Consider the following 25,045-nt stretch of genomic DNA (forward strand, 5'->3'; position numbering starts at 1 on the left):
AAGCTGTTGATTTTGGTATAATCTTGTGAATTCAATTATTGCCAAATGTTCCTTGGAATTTTTAAGTATCCACATCTGATTTACACCACTTCTCGAATATATTGTTGCACAGTACTCTTGAATTTTCTCCGTCACTATACTGTTATTATCTTAGAGAGGAGTAAAGAAAGAGGCTTGGTTGAACATTTACTGGAACCCGCTATGTATCTTTATTTGTAAGAATTTTTATGAAGTTTCGAAATCCAATATAGATATGGTATTCAAATTCATTTTGGTTGTTTGGAATATTAAAAATATTCAAAACTGACATATGATTTTGAAGAACTTCTTCCTTAGAAAGGGAACTATGAGTATAAGTTGGATTACCACTTGTAGAGTTAAATCCAAGTTCCTCTAAATTACATTTGATATAATGAGCCTTACAAAGAAAGACAATGTTGTTACCTGCTTTGTTAGCAGGGACCAGTACGTACTGATCGTGTAATTTATCTAATGAAATATGTGGAAATAACGAAAAGTATTCGAGCTCAAAAGTCCATTAAAATTATAATGTTTAATGGACTTTTGAGCTCGAATACTGTTCGTTATTTCCACATATTTCATTAGATAAATTACACGATCAGTACGTACTTTAACTATTATTGACGCTGTTAATATAAGTAATATTCTTAATCACAAAAGGGTCCAGTCTTGTATTCTACCATATTTCAAGTTGAAGACTACACCTTGTATTTCCTACAAATATACATCGACTATTACTTCCAAATTTTTAATTACAAGAAAAATTTACAGAGCCGAGATATCGAATTTCTGAAATAAAATATGTGGAGATAACGAACAGTATTCGAGCTCAAAGGTTAAACATTACAAAATAGGAGCAGAGCAAACACGGACCTCTAAAACTTCAGATGTAGGATCACGTGCCATGGAGGAGTGAGCATCCCCTGCCGACTGGTCAAAACGCCGTGTGCTCCTTGTCATGATCGGGAAATAACGGAAAAATCCGTCGACAACACACACTATTAAGATAATACCTGTGGTAAGATCTAAGTAAGTTAAGTTTTTGCAGTGAATATGAGATAATTCAGAAGTGAAAAAAGAACGTGATGACTTGAACTTTTCAAATGTCAACTTCTCTTACTTATGCAGCAATATACCTTTATAACCTGCATACGGGATTTATATCTCTCAGTTGATTCGATACGCTAGAGCATGCTCTACAAATGAACAATTTCTAAAACGAGGTATGTTATTGAAAACAAGTTAAAGTCATCATTTCGTAAGTTCTATGGTCGATACAATGACCTTGTCAGCAAATACAATCTATCATTAAGTCAAATGCTGGCTAACTTTTTTCATACTATTGCCTAACAAATAGTATGAAAAAAGTTAGCCAGCATTTGACTTAATGATAGATTGTATTTGCTGACAAGGTCATTGTATCGACCATAGAACTTACGAAATGATGACTTTAACTTGTTTTCAATAACATACCTCGTTTTAGAAATTGTTCATTTGTAGAGCATGCTCTAGCGTATCGAATCAACTGAGAGATATAAATCCCGTATGCAGGTTATAAAGGTATATTGCTGCATAAGTAAGAGAAGTTGACATTTGAAAAGTTCAAGTCATCACGTTCTTTTTTCACTTCTGAATTATCACATATTCACTGCAAAATCTTAACTTACTTAGATCTTACCACAGGTATTATCTTAATAGTGTGTGTTATCAGCCCTAGCCTTAAAATTTCTCAATTTACCGAAATCAAACGTTAATCATATTTTATGAAGTTTGTTACTGAATAGACATCTATTACATCTTTTTCATGTTTGGAGTTGCTCCCTTCAAACTGTAAAACCAGCCATCGATTGTAAAAGTAAGCCTCTTTGACTTTATTTTCAGACTGATTTCTCACCTGAAAAAGTCAAACTTCTTCAGACTTGGAGATACTTTCAAGCTCTGTCATATACAAGGGCAAGAAGGACTATCCTTCTGCATTGAGGAAATTAGTTTGGATTAAAAAAATGGTTTACTGAAGACGTACTTTTTTCATCATGGAATTATTTAACGCTTTGTATACGCAGTCACCAAAGTTTCGGTTTAAATTTGCCTTAAAGTCCAGGTAAGACATACAGTGGAACTGCAAGAAATCTGCATAATTTTCTACCCACGGAATCGAACAGAAATTGTGATTCCGCGGTATTATGATCTTGTAGGAAACAGAACGTTTATAGTAGTTAACGATCAGGGGACGAAAAACCCAGGCTGCCGCAGGAATAAATGACATTTTTTTTAAAATAACATGGTAGGTGCAAATCTGAAAGGGCTCAAGATGGTTATGTCAAAGTAATTGAAAGATTAAGTGTTTTAAAAACTTAGGTATTTAATTATATCAAACCGCTATTTCTTCTTTATTTTTTGAAATCCGAGAGCTTCACCTCCTATCCTATATAATGTGTTGTCTTACGTGGAAAAATGATTTACATGTGTTTTTCATTGCTTATGTTTTGAACCCGGTGATTGATTTTTAAAGAGATTGGATACTCAAAAATACATCACTTAATAATAATTTTAAAACAAGTGTCTCCGATGTTGAAAACAGTTAAAATACCGCTTTCTTATTGTGAAGTTCTTTCTGCTTTTTACATATGTAAAAAAGCATACGTTGTAGTTTATAGAGAGACTAATTTTAACGGAATTCATTTGGAATAATGATATCTTTAAATATGATTCTAAAATTCTCTTTAGTTTGAAAACTAGAGAAAAAGTGATATTCTGTGTATCAAAGATATATCTGACAATAAATGCTATAATATTGAACATTTTTGTAACATACTAGAAGAAAAACATATTCTGTGAATATATCAGGATAAAGAAGGCACTCCGAGAGTACAAAAACAATTTAGACTATACATATGCAAAATGTGTTAATATGAAAGAAAAACGAAGTGTTACTTTTCTGTAGAGTTAATATTGTAAGATTTGTAGAAAACCTGAAAAGACCGTCAGGGTAGCTCAGTCTCTAGAGCGCTCGCTCGGTGATCGGAAGGTCGTGAGTTCGCGTCTCGGCAGCGACTGACATAAGTCGATAAAAATAGGTAGCAACTGTTCTTTCGCCAAGCGCTCGGCACTTTGAAGTGAAAGTTGCTGGTCCTTCGGAATAGACCTTAAAAACCGAGGCCCCATTTCGCGGCGGGCGTTGGCACGATGGGGATCCCTTACTGCTCAATGACCTTGAGTGCCGAGTAAAGGTCTAAATTTGAAGCCCTTCACCGGTATATGGTGACGTCTCTATATGAGTGAAAAATTCTCGAATGGGACGTAAAACAACATATAATCTATCATATATAAAATCTAAAAAATAATTTCTATTATTCAGTTCATGAAAATATTTGGCAAAAGACTTTTGAATTCAGTGATATTAATGTCTGGAAGAATGTATATGTGTCTAAAATTATGTATATATGCGTATGAAAAAATGTTACTGAATTTAATAGTAAATTGTTGAATTGCATATTATTTAATATAAATGTAAGTAAATGGGACAAAGATGTAAAACAGTTTTTTTAACATTATATGAGGTTGAAGACATTGAACATCTCAAACGTAAACTATGTAAGAGTATTCGGAGGAAAATTAGCTTGTTTTAAGGTTCTGAAAACACATGGAAAATATTAGTGCTTGGTTTTTACAATGCAATCAATACAAAACTACAGACTGTGGACAAAAGTATCGGAACGATTTACGTTACGTTATATATGACTGCAAATGTTCGCGTTATTTATAGCTGGCATTTTCGGTGAAGACAAGATTTAATGCTACACCTCGGATAATTTTATAATGATGACTGCTTCCTGTTTACACTAACTACGTCATTATTTGTCTTCTGCAATCTAAAATTAAGTAAATCCATCTCAAACATCATGGCTCCAAATCGTCAATATGCATCAGATGGTCTTAAAAAATCAGTTGTTACGTTAGTTCAGAATGGAAATTCTTTTCAGAAAGTTGCAGATATGTTGACAATGTCTGAAACAACTGTGCACCGAATCTATAGAAATTTTTGTGAACGAGGAACTGTAAAAACTGTCCTGAAAACAGGTCGAAAGAAAAGTCTGAGCGATCGTGACGGACGAAAAATTTTGTGACAAGTAAAACTAACAGGAAAACTCCGCTGGCTGATTTAACGAATAATTTCAACACCAATGAAAACAGAAATGTGTCCAAAAAGACAATGTGGCGTTTTCTGAAGAATCAGAAATATCATCGTTGTGTCTGTAAGAAAAAAATAAAGATATCTCCGGTAAACAGAGGAGAGTAGTATGGTGTCGAGCAAAATCAACATGGACTGACGATGACTGGAAAAGGGTAATTTTTTCAGACGAGAGTCAAGTTGTTATTGGCAGTGACAATAAAGTGTATGTCTGGAGAAAAAGTGATGAAGCATTTAGACCAGAATGCATTTCGCCAATTAAAAACAAGAAACTTTCCGTGATGGTTTGGGGTTGCATAACTTATCATGGCGTCGGCACATTAACACGTGTAGAGGGGAATTAACATAAATTCAGAAAAATATATCCGAATTATAGACGACAATCTATGGCCAGTTATAGCAAGACACTTTCCAGGCAATAATTATATATTTCAAGATGATAATGCACCAGTTCATCGTTCTAGGGCAACGAAAGCTTTTATGGAAAACAACCATATCAATACAATATAGTGGCCGGCACAGAGCCCTGATATAAACATTATAGAAAATTTATGGTTAGAGATTAAAAGAAGAATAGAACAATCTGTGCATGAAATTACTTCTGTGGAACAATAATATGATAAAATATTTTCAATTTGGACTCGTTTTGATTGTGTAACAATTCAGAATTTATATCGATCCCTTCCCTCTAGAATCGCTGCGGTACGCAGAGCCAAAGGATACATCACAAAATATTAAGGTAAGTTTAAAAAAATAAGCTTTGTTTTAGCCAGAGAGATGCAAAATTGTTTCTTCTTTTCAGATAATGTAATTTATTTTTATTAGCTTTTACGTAATGTGGCTATTTTAAGCGTCGAATCAAATGCGAGTACATGTATTTTCCAAAATTAGAACGACGTCGTAAATCGTTCCGATACTTTTGTCCACAGTCTGTAGATTGAATAATTTTTTGGTCATTTATTTGTTTTAAGATTTATAAATATGAAATAAAATGTTGATTCCAAAAAGAGAACATGTCTTTGAAAAATTTTCGAAATAAGATTGGGAAAAAACTTTCTTTGCTTGCAAAACGTATCTCTAAAGAAAATATGTATGATTACTGATAAAATATCTAGAAGTAGGGACTTTTTTGTGAATTTGATATATTTATATATGTTCTTGTATTTATTTATTTCTGTACAATAGAAAAATTAACGTACCATGTTTTAATAAAGAGAGAAAAAAAGTGCTTGGATATTTAAATAGTACCTAGTAGGCATGAGTAGGTACATTAAAGCATTAGTTTTGTGTGAATGTGCCATTCAAAGGCTCTGATTCATTAGTTAGTTCACGTTGTGTTTAATTTCCCCATCCGTCCCTTTTCAATATAATATAGAACTAAAAAAAATGTATTAATTAAGGAATGAAGCTTATTTTAACCTATGTTGTACGATATAACATAACCTGGGGCAGTTTATGCTTTTATATAAACCGCGAAATATAATTCAATTTCAGTGTAGACAATAAGATAACTTTTCCTCCAAAAAATGCTTCAAATTGAGCATATTTTAAAAGTATAATGTCAAGCGGAGTAGTACGTTTTTGACGTAACTCATTGTGACGTAGGCAACTTATGTTATACGATGGAAAACGAAATCTATTATCCAATCAAATGATGCGTTACACTAAAATTAAATTATTTGGTAATAATTTCATGAGTTGTTTATTCAAGTAGTTTATCGTGATTTGTGGATTTGAAGTTTGCGAAGAATCATAGTGTGATGTCATTGAGGAGGGTGTGAAGAGAATGACGATAAGGAGTGTATAAAATTATTTGTTAATTGTATAAATTAAATAAATCTGAGCACTTTACCTCCTATCCTATTTTATGTCTTGTCTTATTTGGTAAAATGAAATATATATGTTCGTTTGAAACGAATGAAGAACATATAGAAGAAAACAGGCTTGGGACAAATTACATTGTAAAGTAATGCAATAGATTACCATTACTTCTAGAATTGTGGCATTAAATTACAATCACCATTACTCTAATTTCTTAAAGTAATGCATTACATTACGAATACTTGATTTAAGTAATGCATTACCATTACTTTGGGGGTTTTCAAAAATAGAAATACAAAATTTTTAAAACTTTTCATTTTCATAAACACACCCAAAACTGAATGTGATGCATATCAATTAAAATTTGATTATCATATACTTGTATCATTAAACTGTAAATGACTTATTTATCTTTTTTTATTCATCAAACTTTTAATAACTTATAAGATGAAAGCCATGTACAATATGCACTTTTTGTCAATATATTACTATAACTGATGTCACACAACAATACTTTTGGGGCACTTCCCCCTCCCTAGGAACAACTTGAATTTATCAGACAGAGATCATTTTGAATTAGTACCTAAGTTAATTATGAAAAAAATACATTGACATGTAAATGGGATTGGGCAATACTTGAACTATCAGACAGAGATCATTTTGTTTTAGTACCTGAGTTAATTATGAAAAAAAAAATTACATTGACAATTACATTGTAAAAGGGGTTGGGCAATACATGTGTGATTTTGCTCTACAAAAAGTAGCATGCCTGTCTTCTATTACTTTGGTCCAATGGATCTGTCATGGTCAACTCTAGCTTGACCAGCTCAAACACAAACAGATGAATGGGTAAGTTTTTGGAGTACTTATTTCCTAAACGGATTTTAACGGGGTATAAATAAGACGAATCCGTTAATTTTCAGATAGTCTGCAACTTTTGGGTTTTAAAGAAACAAGTGGGGTTAGCATAATTTTTAATATGTAAATTTATCTATTCATTTGGAATTTTACTGGGTAAAAACTAATTGAAATTGCTAGGAAATATTTTTAGGGATTTAGATTTGATAACATTTTTTTCATAATTTGGAAATCTGATCAATTAATTTGTTAATTAGTGTGAATAACTTAACTTAATTAAAAGTCACATATTCTGAGTTATCTCTGAATCAGACTTACTAAAGCCGGGAATTTTATCAATTAATTTATTAATTAATGCAAGTAATTTAATTAAAGTAACATATTCTGAGTTATCTCTGAATCAGACTTTACAAAAGTAGTGCTTGTGAATTTACAGTAGGAAGTTGCACGGAGAAGCCTGCCACTGCTAATACCAACTGTGAGGCGTACCACGCCTTCTAACTCGGATTTTTTGACACTATGATTCCGCACTTCTAATTTCTTCTCGTCGTCAGAATTTTAAGCATGGTCATTGTGTTTGTATTTCCTGACTGCTTTCCAACCTGCAGAACTACCGTCGGCGATTCTGATGAGTCTGTTTCGTTTTTTTTTTTTTTTTTTTTTTTAGCTTTTCTTTAATTTCGTTCATAACGGAGGTCCCTGAACTATCGGTAAGAATGGTAGAAATAATATCAAGGTCCTTCATAATCTCTTCATAAAATGTTAACTGAATCCTGTTACCGTTACCTTGAATACGAGAAGCTTTACCTTTTTAAAATTTTTGTTCTAAAAAAAGATTCTTAGGTGGAGAGGCAAATTGCGAGTCAATAACAGATTTAAATAAACTAACCGCATCAGCTAAACCATATAGTTGAATAGCTGAGACTTTTAGAGCATTTCTTTGAGAACTAACGTACGAATCTGAGCCTTCAAAATGCACATTCACACAAAACAAATGCTGAAATAACTTATCTACTCATGCGTACTAGTACTATTTAAATATCTAATCACTTTTAAAATCAATCACCCTCATCAAAACATAACCACGGATTAAACACCCAGAAAACCACACTAATTTTGCCAATTTTCCAGGTAACAAAACATACCGGAACAGTCCAGACAGAAGAAGCAATTGGAACGGCCTCACTGATATAAGCTGTAAAAGCAAGGGCCTCAATGACAGGTGGCCGTGTCCCTAATGGGGTCACAGTCACTTCTACTGGTACTGTGGCGCTCCTAAATCAAAAGAAATAATTATAACGATTAGTGATTATTTTCTTGAATAAGTTATCCCCAAATTTTAAATATTCAATATTTTCTGATTGATTGATTGTATGCTATTTTACGTCCCGTTCAAGAATTTTTCACTCAAATAGAAACGTCACTATACCGGTGAAGTGATTCAAATTTAGACCTTTACTCGGCACTCAGGACCAGTGAGCAGTGAGGGATTCTTAACGTGCCAACGCCTGTCGTGACATGAGGCCTTGGTTTTTACGGTCTCATCCAAAAGACCCTCAGCGTTCACTTCAAAGTGAGAGCGCTTGGTGAATGAACAGTTGCTAAATATTTTTATCGACTTATATTGTGTAGGTCAGTCGCGGTCGGGGTTTGAATCCAAGACCTTCCGATCACGGAGCAAACGCTTTACCGACTGAGCTACAATGTACCATGTCGGTTCAACATATTTTGAATTCAATTATTTAAAACAAAACAACCAAAAGAAAATTAACACATTCAGGGAAAACAACCAGTTGAAATTCCAGGATTTTAGGCTTCACAGTGTCAATTTTTTTAACCCCTCCCCATTGTAAACAGTTGCAACCTAAACAACTTTCCCCCTTAAGATCAGTACATTTATGCACCTTCTTTCTGAGACAGGTTGACCTTGGTCTGTTGCAGCCACTATGATGACGTAGGTTTCACCCTCTGCTACACTTCCTACACAACTAATAGTTGCCCTTCCTGTTTGTGAGCTCGGCTGTATTGAAAACTTTGAAGCCCCATTATTTGAAACACCCTGTATAGTGTATACAATGTCACCATTTGCCCCGCTATCTGCATCACTGGCAGAGATCTTCAAAGTATAAATTCATGTCAAAATAAGTAAACTTTTATTAATGTTACTTATGAGGGTTAATCCAATAGTAATGTCACAGCTGCTATAAAAAATATTTCAAAATGGATTGCTATCACCAAAAATTTACATACTAAATCCCCTATCTATTTTGTTTTTAACGTAAAATTTCAATTAAGTTATATAAAAGACTTTTTAAAACATTACGATAAACATAACTTTGGGTTTTGTCTATCGCCCTACGGCAAGAGTATTACTGATGTTGTTTTGACATTACCTTTTGGCACTTATTTTCATTTCATCCGCATATCTCATTAAACCTCTCAAGTGCTCCTTTTTAATAATTCTACAGCCATTTTGTTATGAAGCAACTCTTTTTGAGTTGCTGTATTAAAATTATTGGAACTTTGTCCAAATATTATGTCTAAATTCATTCCTATTTGCGGATGAACTGAAAATGAGTGCCAAAGAGAAACGTATTTCTAGCTTATTCTCATACAAATTATGTTATTTAAACACAATTTTAATTTCACCCACATCCAGTAAAACTTGATTGCTTGTAGTATAGTCTCCCTCTGTAATACTGTCTACGTATCTCGGTGCACTGAATACTGGAGTGTTGTCATTAAGATCTCTAACATTTACAGTGACTTGTCTGGTTCCACTTCTTGGGTTTTGGGTTCCCACTTCAGTTCCTGTCACCTAGGTTTTCATTTTTTTTTTTATCAATGACATGCATGGACTAAACTTTTTCATTATTTCAAAACATACAAATTTTTATTGCAATTAATTCTGAGTCCCTCCACCTCTTATTTTAGCACATACTCTTATTTCTTAGCATTTTTAGCAATGTGGTTCTTTTAAGCAAAAATAAGGACATTGAAATATACTATTCTATTAATGCCCTAAAATGTTTGATGACTGAACACTCATTAAATCTTGTAATGTCCCTTAAATTGTCAATCCAAAAAATAAACAAATGCAGTTAATTTACTTACAGTGAAAGTGACAACTGGAGTGGATTCATAGTTTATTACTGCAAATACTTCTACATATCCCTCTCTGTTTACTCTAAAGAGCCCCGTATTGACGGTGAAAGTGTATTGTCCAGTCTCATCTACAATCTATGATTCAGTATACCATTAATTAGTCAATTAATTAATAAATGAATAAATATTTTGTAGAAAAAATAGTTTTAATTAATTTATCTTGAAATGCTTGATAAAATCTTACTAGATCTGTATCAGTAACAGAAATTCTTAATAGGTTAGATCCATCTTTATTCCTTGGAATAGTTCCAACTGGTGAACTTTCGTAAATGTATCCTTGGAAAGGTACACTTAGCACTGGGTTATTGTTGTTGGCTGCAGCAACTGATAATTTTATTGTAGCTCTGTTGGAGTACCTGTTTGCTACATTTTCTTGAGCCTATGTAAAAGAGCATATGGATTAATTTATTTGCAAGCATGAAAGGATGAACACTACCTAAAAGAACTTCAAAATGAAGGAATACAATATGAACCTCCATGAAAAGTTCAAGCTCAGAAACTTGGGATCTATCAATGGCTGCTGTCTGGCTTACAAGAGCACGGTATTGGTTTGCTGACCCAGAAACTTGTTGAGTGGTTACTTGGAACCTGTTCCGGTACCCAGATGGCAAGGCTGATAAGACATAAAGAAACTGTCTGTAGATTACATAGTGTAGTAAATAAGTCAAAAATCCTTAAATAAATAAGAAGTGTTGACAACGATTAATCATAGTAAATTTGGACAATGTCCCTGATTACTAGTCTGTTTTCATTTGTCCTTCAGTTTTTTTTATAAACGTTAACATGAGAAAATGATTCATTACATTGTGTACACTACACAAAATTGCTAGAGCACACCGTAGGAAACTTAAAAAAGATCAATGAATACAAATGTAAGATAAAGCGTAACCATTTAATAGAACTGCTTGAAATTGTGATCACATTTTGGAGATATAGATTTCTATTTTCCCCCGTGGTTTGTATTCTTTGCGTTTGCATTCATTAAAAAAAACTCAGAAGATAACTGACATCGAATACGATGTTTGACCATAGAAGACCATGGTAGGGCAGGCAGTATATTTTCTGCTGGGTGCTCCTTTGGATTAGTTTGTAAAAAAGTTAGAGATTTTCATTTCTTCTGGTAAATATTAACAAATATGAAATGTCTTCTGTACGTTGCTAGGGCATTCAACGTACACCATACGACTATTTCAAGATTGTACTGCGAATCTCTGGCTATCGGAAGTGTGGTTGACTGGGTACGGATACCAAAGTACTGAGTGATTTCTAGCCGACACGATAGAGATTCACTCTTCATCTGTTGCGAAAAAGTGATACCACTACGTTGCAACCTCACAGACCACCATCGGTAGTAACCAATGTCATATCAGTGCAAAAATTAGTGCTAAGTCGGCTTCGAAAAAATTGGTTTGTGAATAAGAAGACCATTTAAGGTTCTTGTATTGACACCATAGACATCGGCAAATACGACTGTATTGGGCAATGCTGTATATTAAATTTACTCGTGTCGATAAAGCAAATGTTCTGTTTAAATTTGAGAATATTTAGGGGTGCGTTAGGAATTTTACCTAATGTATAAGAACCTTGCGTTACTTTTAAGATAGTCTTAACTATTCTAGTGGCCAATCAAGTGCTGGCAAAAGCAGTGCAAATAAGAAAAACAGCCTGAAAATGAAATGTACAATTAATGACAACTCTGTTGATGTAACATTCTGTCTTGCATGTATGTTTTAATTTCAAATATTACTCAACATAAAAAAGTCAAACACTTAGTCCTTACTTTGTCGTATTGTAAAGGTGATCGGAGCATTAAGAGTGTCTTTGTCCTCTGCAATGATGTCAACTGCTGCATTGGGATTTCTTGGATCCACGGGTACCGGGTTGAATACAAGTGTGCCAGCCTACAAATGAAGAATGTTACAGAATTTTTTATGATCAAATACAGTAAAGCACTTTAAGATGTCTTACAGCTGAAATTGTTTTATTATATTCTGAATTTATTACCTCGATTTTTTTTAAAATACAGGGTAGAAAATATTAGTTTTTAAGCAGGAATTCTCAATATTTGTGTTCTCTTTAAATCTGCTTTACCATATCAAGCCTACTGCTACATACTCAATCTTGTAAAAAGTCGTGAAACTAACCGTTGACCCAGATGTGACACTTGTTGTGTAAGTTGGGTTAAAACAAACATTGTTGACATTAAAACAGGTGGAATACACAAATTCGGGTCCTAGATCATCCACATCATTTATAGTAATTGTGATGGTGGTGGTAGTCTGTTTCCTGACTGCAACGTTACTGGCCTTGTCCTAAATAAAGGAAAATCACAATGAATCGATGTCTATGGCAGAAGAGATCTTACATTATAAGTATTATATTAAGACTTTCAACTCCAGTACTGGTGGGTAGAACAAGGGTATCATACAACATAAAATTTCTTTAGCCAAATCCTTTATACTCGATCATTGAAACTACTGCTCTACATATGAGTTTGAAAAGTTATTTGGAACAGTAATTTTTTTTCTAATATATAATTATGCTGATTCACATAAATTAATGGAATCATTTAAAAGAACTGTAAATATACAACATATATTTAATTTAAATTATCTTTTCAAATACCATGTATATTACGATATCATGATACTGCTCTAAAATATGATACTCACTGTTGCAGATATCGTGAGGTTATATGACCGAACAGATTCAAAGTCTAAAGAACTGCTAACAACTATTTCTCCTCTTGAAGTGATAGGAAGTGCAAATCTGGTTGAGCCATCATTCTGAAGAGATATTTTTTATTTAATGTTACGTTTGTATAAATACATGTACACTTAAAAAGTACAATTCCATTACATGTACATTCTCTTACTTTTTCCTCTCAATTTTAAGCCCCCTCACCTTTTCTGCAGTATTCCTGAAATTCAGATACTCCTAAAATATTGCTCCATTGCAGAAAAACCCTTTAAAAGCTCGTCTAGAATTTTATGGAATATCAAAGGAGGAAAATAAATGACAAGTATACACTCACAGTACTGCCATCTCCAGGAACTATGGCATACTCTATTTCTTTGTTGCTTCCAGCATCCAGATCTGTAGCTGTTATCCCAGAATACACTGTTGTTCCCACTGGTGCTGACTTAACACAGGATAATTTTGTTTTGATAAATACATGCAAAATCACTGAATCATCCGATTTCTTCCATTTCTTACTATACCCTTGTTTCTTATAGCAAATGTCCCTTTCCTTCACAGTCTGAAGGTTTTGTTACAAAAATCTGACTTCACACTAAAAGTATTTACTAAATAGCAGAACGGAATCTTTATAAAAAGTTAGATTTTAATTCAAAGGTACATGTAGGTTTTAGTGAAATCAAACACAAATTTGACACACTTTGAATTTTAAATACATGCTAGAATTTAGGCAGATTAATTTGCCCTTATACCAAATTAATCTCGTTTAATTGACGGAAGCACATTACAATATCGTTAAAACTAATAGTGGAACGAATTGGTTATAATCCAAAAGGAAAAAGACTCATATTGGTATGAGTTGATTAATTAGGTAGCACTTCCTTTTCCCGCCATCCAGCAACAGGGTGAGGCAGGAGATCCACATCAAAATTATTATCGCAATCATCCGAAGGAAGTCAATCCAATTTTACACGCTACCTGGTCTCAACTATGCCGCCAGTTAGACAGACGATCACCTCACTCTCCAGAAAGGAGCGCGATCGTAATTTTGTTTCGCCGGGCAGAGGGTGAGGAAGGAGATCCAAGCGGACCACACATGAGGCGGGACATCCCACCAACACAAGACCACGACTTAGGGGAAACCGGACCAGTACTGCAACATCAACGTCCCCAGCCACAGTAACGGTGGCGGAATCAACCCATGAGGCTTACGAATACGAACCCACAGGATGTCTGGAGGGCCAAGACGAGGAGACGTCGAGCAACATCTCAGGTGAGTGTGACATTTTGCTCCCCACAGTAGATGCCTTAACACACCATACAAACAATAGCGAATTCGGTGGGCCCCATTTAACATTTCGGATTACCAACCTGCTCAAACCCCCAGTTCTATAGATCCCATTAGCGCCCATGTTCCACTAAAAAATAAAACAAAAAATTTGGGAGGGAAAATTTGTCGATCTATCCATACTATTAAAATCGGCGCGGGAAATCTCAGATCACTTAGATACACAAGGCCAAATACGCAACGGCACAATGTGCCTTGTGAAGCATAAACCCCGCACCTTTTTGTCAATCGACAAATGGACTTCAGTTTTCATCATCTTCACAAGTATTATGTTAGAAAAATATAGATCTAGAGCCCAAGAATTTTTGAAATATATGAGGGATGTAAGAATGGCAGCCGACAGATCTGGGAATGGTTGGTTCACATATGATGAACAACTTCGGCTTCGCAAAGTGTCAGACCCACACTCATCTTGGGGAATCATAAACTCTGAACTGTGGTTGATCCATGTCACCAACAATTACATCATGCAGGCCCAAGAAAAGCCCATATCTCCCACACAAAATTTTTTCCCCCAACATAAACAGCCCAATATACCAGCAGCTAAGAAAAAGGTAAATTCAGCACCCAATCGTTACTGTTACGACTTTAATTCAGGCAAGTCATGCAAATTCTACCCAAATTGCAGGTTTGTCCACTCGTGCAATTCATGTGGCGGATCACACCTCTCGATCAAATGCAGGAATAGAAATACCCAATTCTAACGAGGATATCAACAGTTTAGGAAAAACTCCAATTGATGTCTACAATTTGTCTGCTTATCTACAAGGTTACAGTGCTAAATCTTTTCTCATAAACGGTTTCCTACATGGTTTTCAACTCCAGTACAATGGCCCAAGAATTTACAGGGAATCAAAAAATTTAAAAAGTGCTATAGTAAACCCCAGTATAGTGGAACACAAAATACATAAAGAACTCCTGCTCCAGAGGGTAGGGGGACCATTTGAATCCCCACCATTCCCATCCCTTCAAATCTCACCATTAGGACTTGTCCCCAAAAAAGATGGAGATTTTAGACTCATCCATTACCTGTCCTTCCCAGAACATCAATCAATCAAATTCCCTTATAGATCCAGCTGCATGTTCAGTACACTACGCATCAGTGGACGACGCACAGCCATCATCGCGACACTGGGGGCAGGTACTTTATTAGCTAAATCCGATATAAAATCTGCATTCCGGCTCATTCCTGTGGCCAAAAATGATTTTGATCTATTGGGGTTTAAATTCCAGGGTAAATACTTTTTTGACAAAATGATGCCATTCGGTGCATCCATCAGCTGTGCAATCTGGGAGAAGTTCGCAACTGCATTGCATTGGATCATTCAATCTAGCTCACGTAACCCCCATATTCTACACTATTTAGATGATTTTCTCTTCGCGGGACCACCAATTTCTAATCGGTGCCAATCTACCCTCGACCTTCTCAAAAATATCTGTAGCCATATCGGAATACCAATAGCTCTTGACAAAACCACCGAGCCCAGCACAACAATAATTTTTCTAGGAATTGAATTTGACACTATCCACATGGTAATGCGACTTTCGCAAGACAAGTTAGTTTCTCTCCAACAAAGCATTTAAACAGTCATGATAAGTAAAAAGGTCTCCTTAAAGGCCTTACAATCACTGATTGGTCTCCTCAATTTTGCCTGCAAAACAGTAGCACCTGGCAGAGCCTTTTGCAGGCGACTATAGTTGATGCCACTCTTGGCATCAAAAAACCATATCACATGATAAGAGTTAATCAAGGTATGAAAGCAGACCTTGCAGTATGGCAGCAATTTTTGAAACACTTTAATGGGGTCACAGTCATATGCTCTGGTATTTTGTCATCGGATAACAGTCTACAACTATTCACAGATAGTGCAGGGGGGTTTGATGGGGGGTTTGGAATCTTTTTTGCTTGCCGCTGGGCTCACTCAAAATGGCCTACCCACTGGGTGTTTTCTGATGTTATTCGTGACATGACATTCTAAGAACTATTTCCAGTATATGTTTCACTCCTGTTATGGCACCCATGGTTATCAAACAAACGCATACTTTTCCACATTGACATTATGGCAGTTGTAGAAGTCATTAACACATTGACATCTAAGTCAACAAGGGTAATGAACATTGTTAGAAAACTTGTTCTCCTCACTTTGCAACATAACATCACAATTAAAGCCCAGCACATCCCAACAAAACTGAACAAAATAGCTGACAGTTTTTCTCGTTCACAGTGGGGAAAGTTTCGCAACCTGGCTCCAGAGGCAGAGATGTGGCCCACACAGCTCCCCAAGCAGATATGGGAAATTTAATTGCTGAGTCCAAACGCCTTATTCATAGCTCCTTATCACAAAACACCTACATGTACAAAGCTTACCGGGCTGCACTGAATAAATTCCAATCATTTTTAAACATTTATGGCTTACAGCAAACCTGGCCCCTGCACAGCAACATATTACTATATTTTATAGCCTACCTATCCATCCAAAAAATGTCACCCAATTCAGTGTCCCTTTACATTAGTGCATTGTCATACTTCCACAAAATAAACCATCTTCCTGACCCTACCAAGTCCTTCCAAATCAACAAAGCACTTCAAGGCTTAAAGCGCAACAACAGAGTTGTTCCAGACAACCGCCTCCCAATAACCCTACCAATTTTGGAAAAGCTTGTTATATCGCTACAGTCAGTGTGTTGCTCTACTTACGAGGTCAAACTGTTCACATGTGCTTTTTCATTAGCATACTTTGCATTACTTCGTGTAGGGGAATTCACTTTAGTCAACTCAAACACACAGAATTCATCCCATTGCATACAACTCAAACACATTCAAGCACATCCACACAAGCCCTATTTAAGGTTAACCATACCACACTCCAAAACTGACCAGGTTGGTAAGAATACCACCTTTATTATCCATAGCCAGCCACTTGCTACCCTGTGCCCAGTTAAAACTACCTTGGATTTTATCGAGTGTAGGCCCCATACCCCTGTTAACCACAGTTTTCTAATTCATCTTAATACAAAACCATTGACGAGATACCAATTCAACGCAGTCCTTCAAAAGGCTATTGAAAACATATTACCAACACTAGGCCATTTTGGCACACACAGCTTTCGAATTGGGAGGGCAACAGACCTTGCATTACAGGGCACGTCCGATTCTGAAATTCAGAAGTTTGGTAGATGGAAATCAGTAGCTTTTCTTAAATACATAAGGATCATGTAGCTTGGTTCACAACAACATTCCCATACCTACTAGGACTACAGAGTCAATTTAAATTCCAAAACTAACCAACCCGAAGCATTGCAGGTCTAAAAATATGGATCATAGGATCATACATTCCTTTTTGGGCAGGGGAAGCAGCCAAACACTACCCAGGGGGACAAAGCCTGAACCTCCCTGCCACACTGCTATGGAGATCACGCAGGGGGATGCAATGGCAGGAATTAGACCCACAAATCCTACAGCTCATCAAACATGAAGTACCCCCAAATTACTTAGTAATTCATCTAGGATCCAACGATTTGGTAACTCCAAACTTAACTAGCAAAAAATTCATACAAGAGATTCAGTTCAGCTTCCTGCGATATAATGCTCTTCTCCCAAATACTAAACTGGTGTGGTCACACATTCTGCCACGCCGTTATTGGCATTGAGCTCCGTTGAGCAGTGGAAAAAAAATAGACAAGAAACGTAAAAGAATTAACAAAAATATCTCAAAATTTGTCACAGAAATGGGTGGGGGTGTAATTTCACATGCAAACATATCCGTTGCCAATCCGGATTTGTTTAGATTTGATGGTACCAACCTCTCCGAGCTTGGCAACAGAACTTTCTTAAATAACGTAAAAAGTGGATTGTGGTCCCTCATTCAAGGGAAGGGAAAAAGTATCCCCTAATGTAAAGTAATGGAGGAACATCATATCGATGTCTGTGGCGGGTCCGGAGGGATGAGTGGGAGGGTTGTGAACACATCTGGCTCGTTGTTTCCCTGCCCAGCCATCAGACAAGTTGGTGGGCACATTGTTGGGTAGACAGGTTGTCTACAAAGTATCCAACCTATGGCAATGTGTAATAAAAGTCAAGTAAAAAGACAAGTAAAAAGTTTTCGATTGGGGTCGTAGCCAAGTCTGCAGGCCTGGGGCCCCCTCCACCTCTTGTAACAGGAGGGGAGGCTTAGTACTGGAGTACTTGGGTGTAAAAGTACTGCTGACCAGAAGCAATCACCGAAAGCAGGGTATACAGATGTGCTCGCAAATCTCTCGGTCCCTAATGTCTAGTACCTAAATTTGGGATCTCGGGCATCTGTGACCAACACAGGGCCACTGGTTTTGCCCGGTACTTATTAGTCGGTATGCCAGCTATCCCTCCTGGACCATATTTTTTTATTGTACATTTATGCAAAGCGGCCATTTAATGCCAATTCCCTGATGTCCATCACAGTTATGAGTAATGCAAGATTGTATATGTTTTTGTTCAAGTCTTTAATAAATGTAATGAAAATTATACAGCTGTTGTCTATTGTAAAGCTGGCACCAAGGAAAGGTCATGATGACCCTATGTGTAAAAAGAATCAAATAACAATGCATGTCAGGTCCTGCGGGGCAGTGACTACCTGACTGTTCAATTAAAAAGGAATTACAGAGTGATCATTCTCAGATTTTGTTTAATTTTCTATGTGATGATCAGGGTAGTAATTTTGACAAACCTCATCGACTGAAGCAGAATAAGGAGCATTTCTAAATATAGGTGCATTATCATTTATATCCCGAATCTCCAGCTGCATCAGGAAAAACTTTGTTTGTGTTGGATCTTTCTGAAATAAAATTAAGCAAAGTCAAGCAGTTGGTCGGCTGACCATAACTGGACATACTTTACAAAGTTATACACATAAAAAATGTTAAAACAAAATTGAAAAATTGAAATACCTACTCAATTTGGAATATTTGTCTGCTGATCTTAATAGTTACGATAACTGTTAACATAGTAACAATACACCGGTAAGATAATAGGGTATAGTTAAATGCAATTATATCAACATTTCACTGGGTTGAAAGAAAAGCTTTCGCTCACTGTGCAACTGAACCAAAATTTTAATACTCGAAAATTTTCATAGATCAGTAAATAAAAATCAAACTGACAGTGGATCAAATCAAAAAATTAAGAATTCCCCAGTGCCTTGGACTTGTAATGCATACTAGTGAGCTATCATCGCTATTAAACAATTTGTATTTTAAAACTACAATGAAACACCGCATTTCCACCTTTAATGTCTTTTAAAAAAAAGTTATTTTTTATGGCATCTGGGTCTTCTTCCCTCTTTTTTTAAACAAATATTTGCTCGTTTCTTTGAATTAAAATACATACAAATAACATTAAAATTCTGGAGAAGTGACCCAGAGACAATAAATTTTTAGAAAAACGTGTTTAAAAATGTAATTTTTGTACCAATTGACTCCTCTAGCCATATTTCAAGATATAGTTTTGCTAGTCCACCTGCAGTATAAGGAAAATATTTCCCTTTCCTATTTCACAGGAACCCGACATATCAATATCATGTGACGGATCAATGAAAATTGAAAAGTGCTCCCAGACTCCTGCCGAATGCCAATCAAATGCACCCTCGTTTCTTACAAAGATTGCTAATTTTTAACATAATAAATAATTCATAATATCAGCAAATCATTGGATTTTAGGGAATAGTATCACTACTGAAAATTGCCAAAGTTTGTATTATAAGTAGGAGACTCCGAACAAGAATATTTACTATGCCTCTTTGTTCCAGAGTTTGTCTTTAAATACGGTAGTATTCTCGCTATTACAATAAAAATAGTATCAAGGAATCAATAAAAGAACATGAATTTCTACTTAACAAAAGTGGACTCACAGTTTAACAGTTTATGGGTTTTTCTAAATAAATAGGCTCAGATTAGATATGTACTTACCAAAGAACGACAAGATAACTGAAATTCAACAGTGTCAAGGTCATCACTAGCTATATAGGAACTTCCCTGTGTAAATGATAGGAAAAAAATTAATTGCTGTGTAAGAAAGAGAAAATTTTCTTATACTTAAAGGTGCTTAGAAAGTTCGTTCCATAATGAAATACTCATCGGACAAGCACTAAATCTACCACATATCCCCGTTCTGCATATTCTCCTCCCAAAAATATCATTCTTAAAAGTTGAAAAAAAAAAATGATTTGATTGGTTGGTAATCAGTTGTACATTAAATTAACTTTGATAATTTAACAGGATGATAGATATGATTCAGAAAAGTAAAATGAACAATATTATGAAAAGAATATGTAATGATAAATTCCTTCATAATCACAGTGAAAACTAGGGTTAAAAACACAGTCTGATTAAAATCAGATCCTTTGATCCGCTCACATAGATCGCTTCACATGTGTTGAGATCTATGTACGCGGATCAAAGGATCTGATTTTAATCAGATTGGGTTAAAAACAGTTCTTTTCAGTACTATTACATGTATGAATTGGAGCGGTTTTTTTTTTTTGTTTTTGTTTTTGTTTTTTTTTTTTTACAATTTGAACTTGCATCTCTTTCAAGTATATTTATATCACAGATGGATTTTTTTTAAGGGAAACAATTTTTACTTTCAAATTCAATAGCGTACAAACAGTTATACTATTTTAAATTGCAATTTATGAACTTACATCTCTGTCAATTGCCGACTTTAATCGGATAAAAGTCCTACTTCCAAAAGATGAGTCTGTCACTGGTAAAGTTACTAGTTCAAACAGACTATCCAAGTTAAGATCAGCTTGAGTTCTTGCTGATCTTACAATGGTTATGTTGACTCCTGACTCTGTCTGAGTCCCCTGATTTATTCCTTCTATCGTTGTGTCTGTCCTATAGAGTGCAGAATTTGGATCAAAAGAAGCAAAAGTGGATTCGTACACAGTTCCAGCAATGTTAGGATCAGGTGAACTGCATGCTGTGGATGTTTAGATAAACAATCAAACCTTAATCAAATTTTTGGAATGCCAATATTTGAAATAAATAAAGATTTGTAAGATTGTGGAAAAAATTCTCTTCAAATCATTCATTGAATTAAATTTGATTGTGTAAACGTACTGAACAAAAACTTACGTTCCTGCGAATCCACTTTGTGTATGGAAATATAAAGCCAAAGAAGTGTAAAAAGCAGCCGTAAAATGTTCCGATTCTGCATCTAGGAACTGATAGAGATTTCTGAGCAAGAAAATTACACCATAAAATTATTTTTGTCAACACGTTTTATATCTGATTTTCCTCCTTTATTTCTATTACTTTACGAACTGAATAAACTACTACACTTTTGATTAGGAAAAACAAATAGCTTTATGTACAAGAAAAGTGTAAATATATTGAAATTATGAGTTACATGTATGAGTGAAAATGTTAATTAAAGTTGCTGATTGTTTTTTAACACAGGGTATTTTTCTAGCATTATTTACTTTTTGTCATTTGAATTTTTCAAATTATGAAAAATAATTAAATTATCCCTCACTTGAGTTCCTATCTGAAAATTTTCTCTCAAAATACCCCTAGCAAAAAATTATAGTTAAGTAAAGTTTACTATAGTTAACTATAGTGATAACTTTGACACTATGAAAACTATAGTTAACGATAGTGATAACCTTGACACTTTGATTTACCATAGTGATAACTTTGAAAACTTTGATTTACTGTAGTGATCACTATGACACTATAGTGATAACTATGAAAACTTTGAAATACTTTAGTGATTACTATGAAAACTTTGAAATACTTTAGTGATCACTATGAAAACTTTGACTTACTATGGTGAAAACTTTGATTAACTATAGTGATAACTTTGAAAACTTTGATTTACTATAGTGATAACTATGACACTACATTGATCACTTTGAAAACTTTGATTTACTATAGTGATCACTATGACACTACATTGATCACTTTGAAAACTTTGATTTACTATAGTTAACTATAGTTAACTATAGTTAACATAGTTTACTGTAGTATTTTTTGTTAGGGACAGTACCTGAAGAGATTTAATAACCTAGAATAAAATGTACACACACAACTTATTGTTTACCAAAACACTTTTTTGTCAACAAGGTGTTCTCAGTTTGGTGGGTTTGAATTAAAAAAAAAATTCTGTTGGTGTGAAAAATGTCATTTATAAATGTAAATGACAGAAAATATACAACGGTAAATACATATACAACCAATGATAATCAAGATACCCACGAAGCCTCACAACCAACATATACATTAATTGGTATTCACAATTACATGTATGACCCACCAAAGTTCGGGAAGTTAATGCGCCACAAATTGTGGTAACTCCTTGGCACATTACTCCCCATACACACCTCTTTTGAAATAGACTTTTTTAAGGTCAGACGACATTTCCCTCAATAATTTTCCCCAAGAAATTGTCATTAAAGTATTCCTACTTTAACAAGTTTACTCACAACAAATTGAGGTACCTTACCAGACATTTGTGCAAGATACCAGAGGATGGTGTTTCCTATACACTCCTTCATGGCACCTGATCCCACCTCTGATGTTTTGGAGGTTCATTTTGCTCTGCTTGCGTGATTTGTATTGTTTGAATGGACTTTTGAGCCTGAAACTGTTCGTTATCTCCATATATTTCATCCTATTGGAAATCACTTGAATTGCCAATATCATATTTTTTGGCGTTTTTCTTTTAAAAGACATTTTCATAACAGTTTAGAACCAAAAGTTGATGATAATTATTAATATATAATATAAAGGAGATACAAAAACAGATATTTGTGAAACGCATAGTATGACCTTAAAAATGCAGTAAGTTTCTTAGACATACATATGTACTTACACTACATTTTATACATGTCATCTGATAATAACTGATATGCAGTATGTTTTGAATACACCATTTTATCAATATCAAAAATTCTACGGGTTTAGCTCTTGGCCACGCGTTGTAGATACAATTCGAAATTTAAGGACAAACCTCTTTTTCCTGGAAAAACACTGGAAGTGAGCGACCTTTGATGTAATCGATATATGTTTTGGAAATCTTTCTTATGTTTAGCCAATACATGTACACTGTATGTACATTGCAAAAATAAGGATAAATGGCATATATGTGAGAAATCTAATTGTTTCATGGTCTATATTTTTCAATATCATTTGATTTTTAGGGCTCTTCCTACTTTCATTAACTGAATAGATTAATATAACTAGAATTGAATATTTCATCAGGAACAGTGCACCAATTGCATACTTTTATTTTCCGCGCTTAAACGTGCTTGAGTTTGGAATAATTATCTGCTTTATTGAAAATGATAATTGACCAAGTGATTTTATAAATATTTGTTTCTATATAAGTTTTCGAATATGATTCATTATGATTTTTACAAAGCAACTGGAAAATTCCATTAGAAATACATTGGGTGAAAGAACACGCTCGGGCATTTAAATTAATGTAAATTTGCATGAAAGTTATATCCATAGGCAAATTATTATTTTAAAAACTAAGAATTTTAATGTCTTTTCTTACCTTTGTTTATAATTGCATGATGAGAGCATTTTAATTTAGTTTGTATAAAGCCACACAGCATTAGATATTTAAAAGAAAAATGAAAACTAAAACACAGCAAACAACTATCATATTCCATCTTACCTCTGAAGACTATAAGGCATTAAGAAATGGAAATTAACTTCCTCGTTTTAAACGAGAACATACTTAGTCCTTGAGGTGCATAAAGTGTGATTTTCACTACAATTGTTAAGTTCAAAGGCAAAAGGCACGGTCTCTTTTTATCGTATTATTTGTCATAAGAAATAAATTAGAAAAAAAATCCAACCTATTATTTTTTATTCAAGCAATTGATGTTAGGTTAAAAGGAAACCCTACTTGTCAATAACATGTACAGGACGTACAGTGTATAAACATAACTCAACTCAAATTATGTTACCCGGAATTTTCACAGGTACATGTGGACAGGACCCCCCCCCTCCCCCCGATATTCAACCACGGGGCTTGTTGGACATTTTTTTCCCACAAATTATATTCATTGCACTTATTTATCACGTGTACCATAGGAATAAATCGTGAAAACCCCAAAATAATCGTTCCACACACACACAAAAAAAACAGTTATACATTTTAAGAGAGAAAGGTATGCCACTCCGGTTTGTTAACGTTGTACCCCCACTGGTCTTTCTGGGTTTATTTTATTTTAACCTAAAATATCGGTTCACACCGTCTCTACATATATTTCTGTCTTAGTTCATGCTGTCGGATTGACTCTGCTCCTCGTACGAGTCCCACAATTTCTCCTTAAACAGCATTGAAATCGGTGCGTTGAAAAATCCTTAGGTAAACGCAACGGAAGTGCATATTACCTATTATGATAACGCCCGAGAGAGTTTTGGCCTGACGTAGCCTGGTCCCCTGACTCATCCTTGCCAAGGCAGGAGAGCCAGGTGGATTACAATCTATGCTGTCCTCTGATTGGTCAGAACAATCGCACTAAATCGTTGGATTTTTGAGCCTTAGCCTTAGTACATAAGTCCTCGAACCGCTTCATGCTTCATCGGATATCCGTAACGCAGTGGTTGTTAGTACGGGAATTAATGTTGCAGCTGTTGCAGAAAAATGCATAACCCGCGTAAATCGACTTCGAGCTTGAATACTGTTCGTTATCTCCATATTTCATTTATTCTCTGTTACCCGTATAAGAAGAGGAATGTCGGTAGATGAAGGATTTTAATACAATCTACGAAAAAGATAATAAGAACATGTACATATTCCTTACCTTTGCATGCTCCAATTCATTGTTAGTTTTACACTAGAAATAAGAGTTGCGTGACCTTGAAATGGATATGATGTGCAATAGATACTGTAGAACCTTTGTTTGGCATTTTTTTTTTTTTTTTTTGCATTCTTTGTTTGCTTTAAAACA

The 25,045-nt window shown here is 34.8% G+C and overlaps 1 protein-coding gene across 1 annotated transcript in view; it reads right to left on the reverse strand.

Moving 5' to 3' along the window:
• Positions 1-23,812, reverse strand: part of LOC133190387 (cadherin-99C-like) — a 241,959-nt gene extending 218,147 nt beyond the window's left edge. Inside the window, exons 1-3 of the mRNA XM_061325992.1 lie at positions 23,761-23,812; positions 21,213-21,314; positions 20,777-21,057 (exon numbers count right to left, since the gene is read on the reverse strand). Coding sequence (XP_061181976.1) covers positions 20,777-21,057; positions 21,213-21,294 — 363 coding nt within the window. The 5' untranslated portion in view covers positions 21,295-21,314; positions 23,761-23,812. The remainder of the gene's footprint in view (positions 1-20,776; positions 21,058-21,212; positions 21,315-23,760) is intronic.
• Positions 23,813-25,045: the final 1,233 nt, after the last annotated feature.

This window comes from Saccostrea echinata, unplaced genomic scaffold, assembly GCF_033153115.1.
Source record: "Saccostrea echinata isolate AGI-Se365-2 ecotype Australia unplaced genomic scaffold, CSIRO_AGI_Sech_v1 ptg000022l, whole genome shotgun sequence".
Taxonomy (NCBI): domain Eukaryota; kingdom Metazoa; phylum Mollusca; class Bivalvia; order Ostreida; family Ostreidae; genus Saccostrea; species Saccostrea echinata.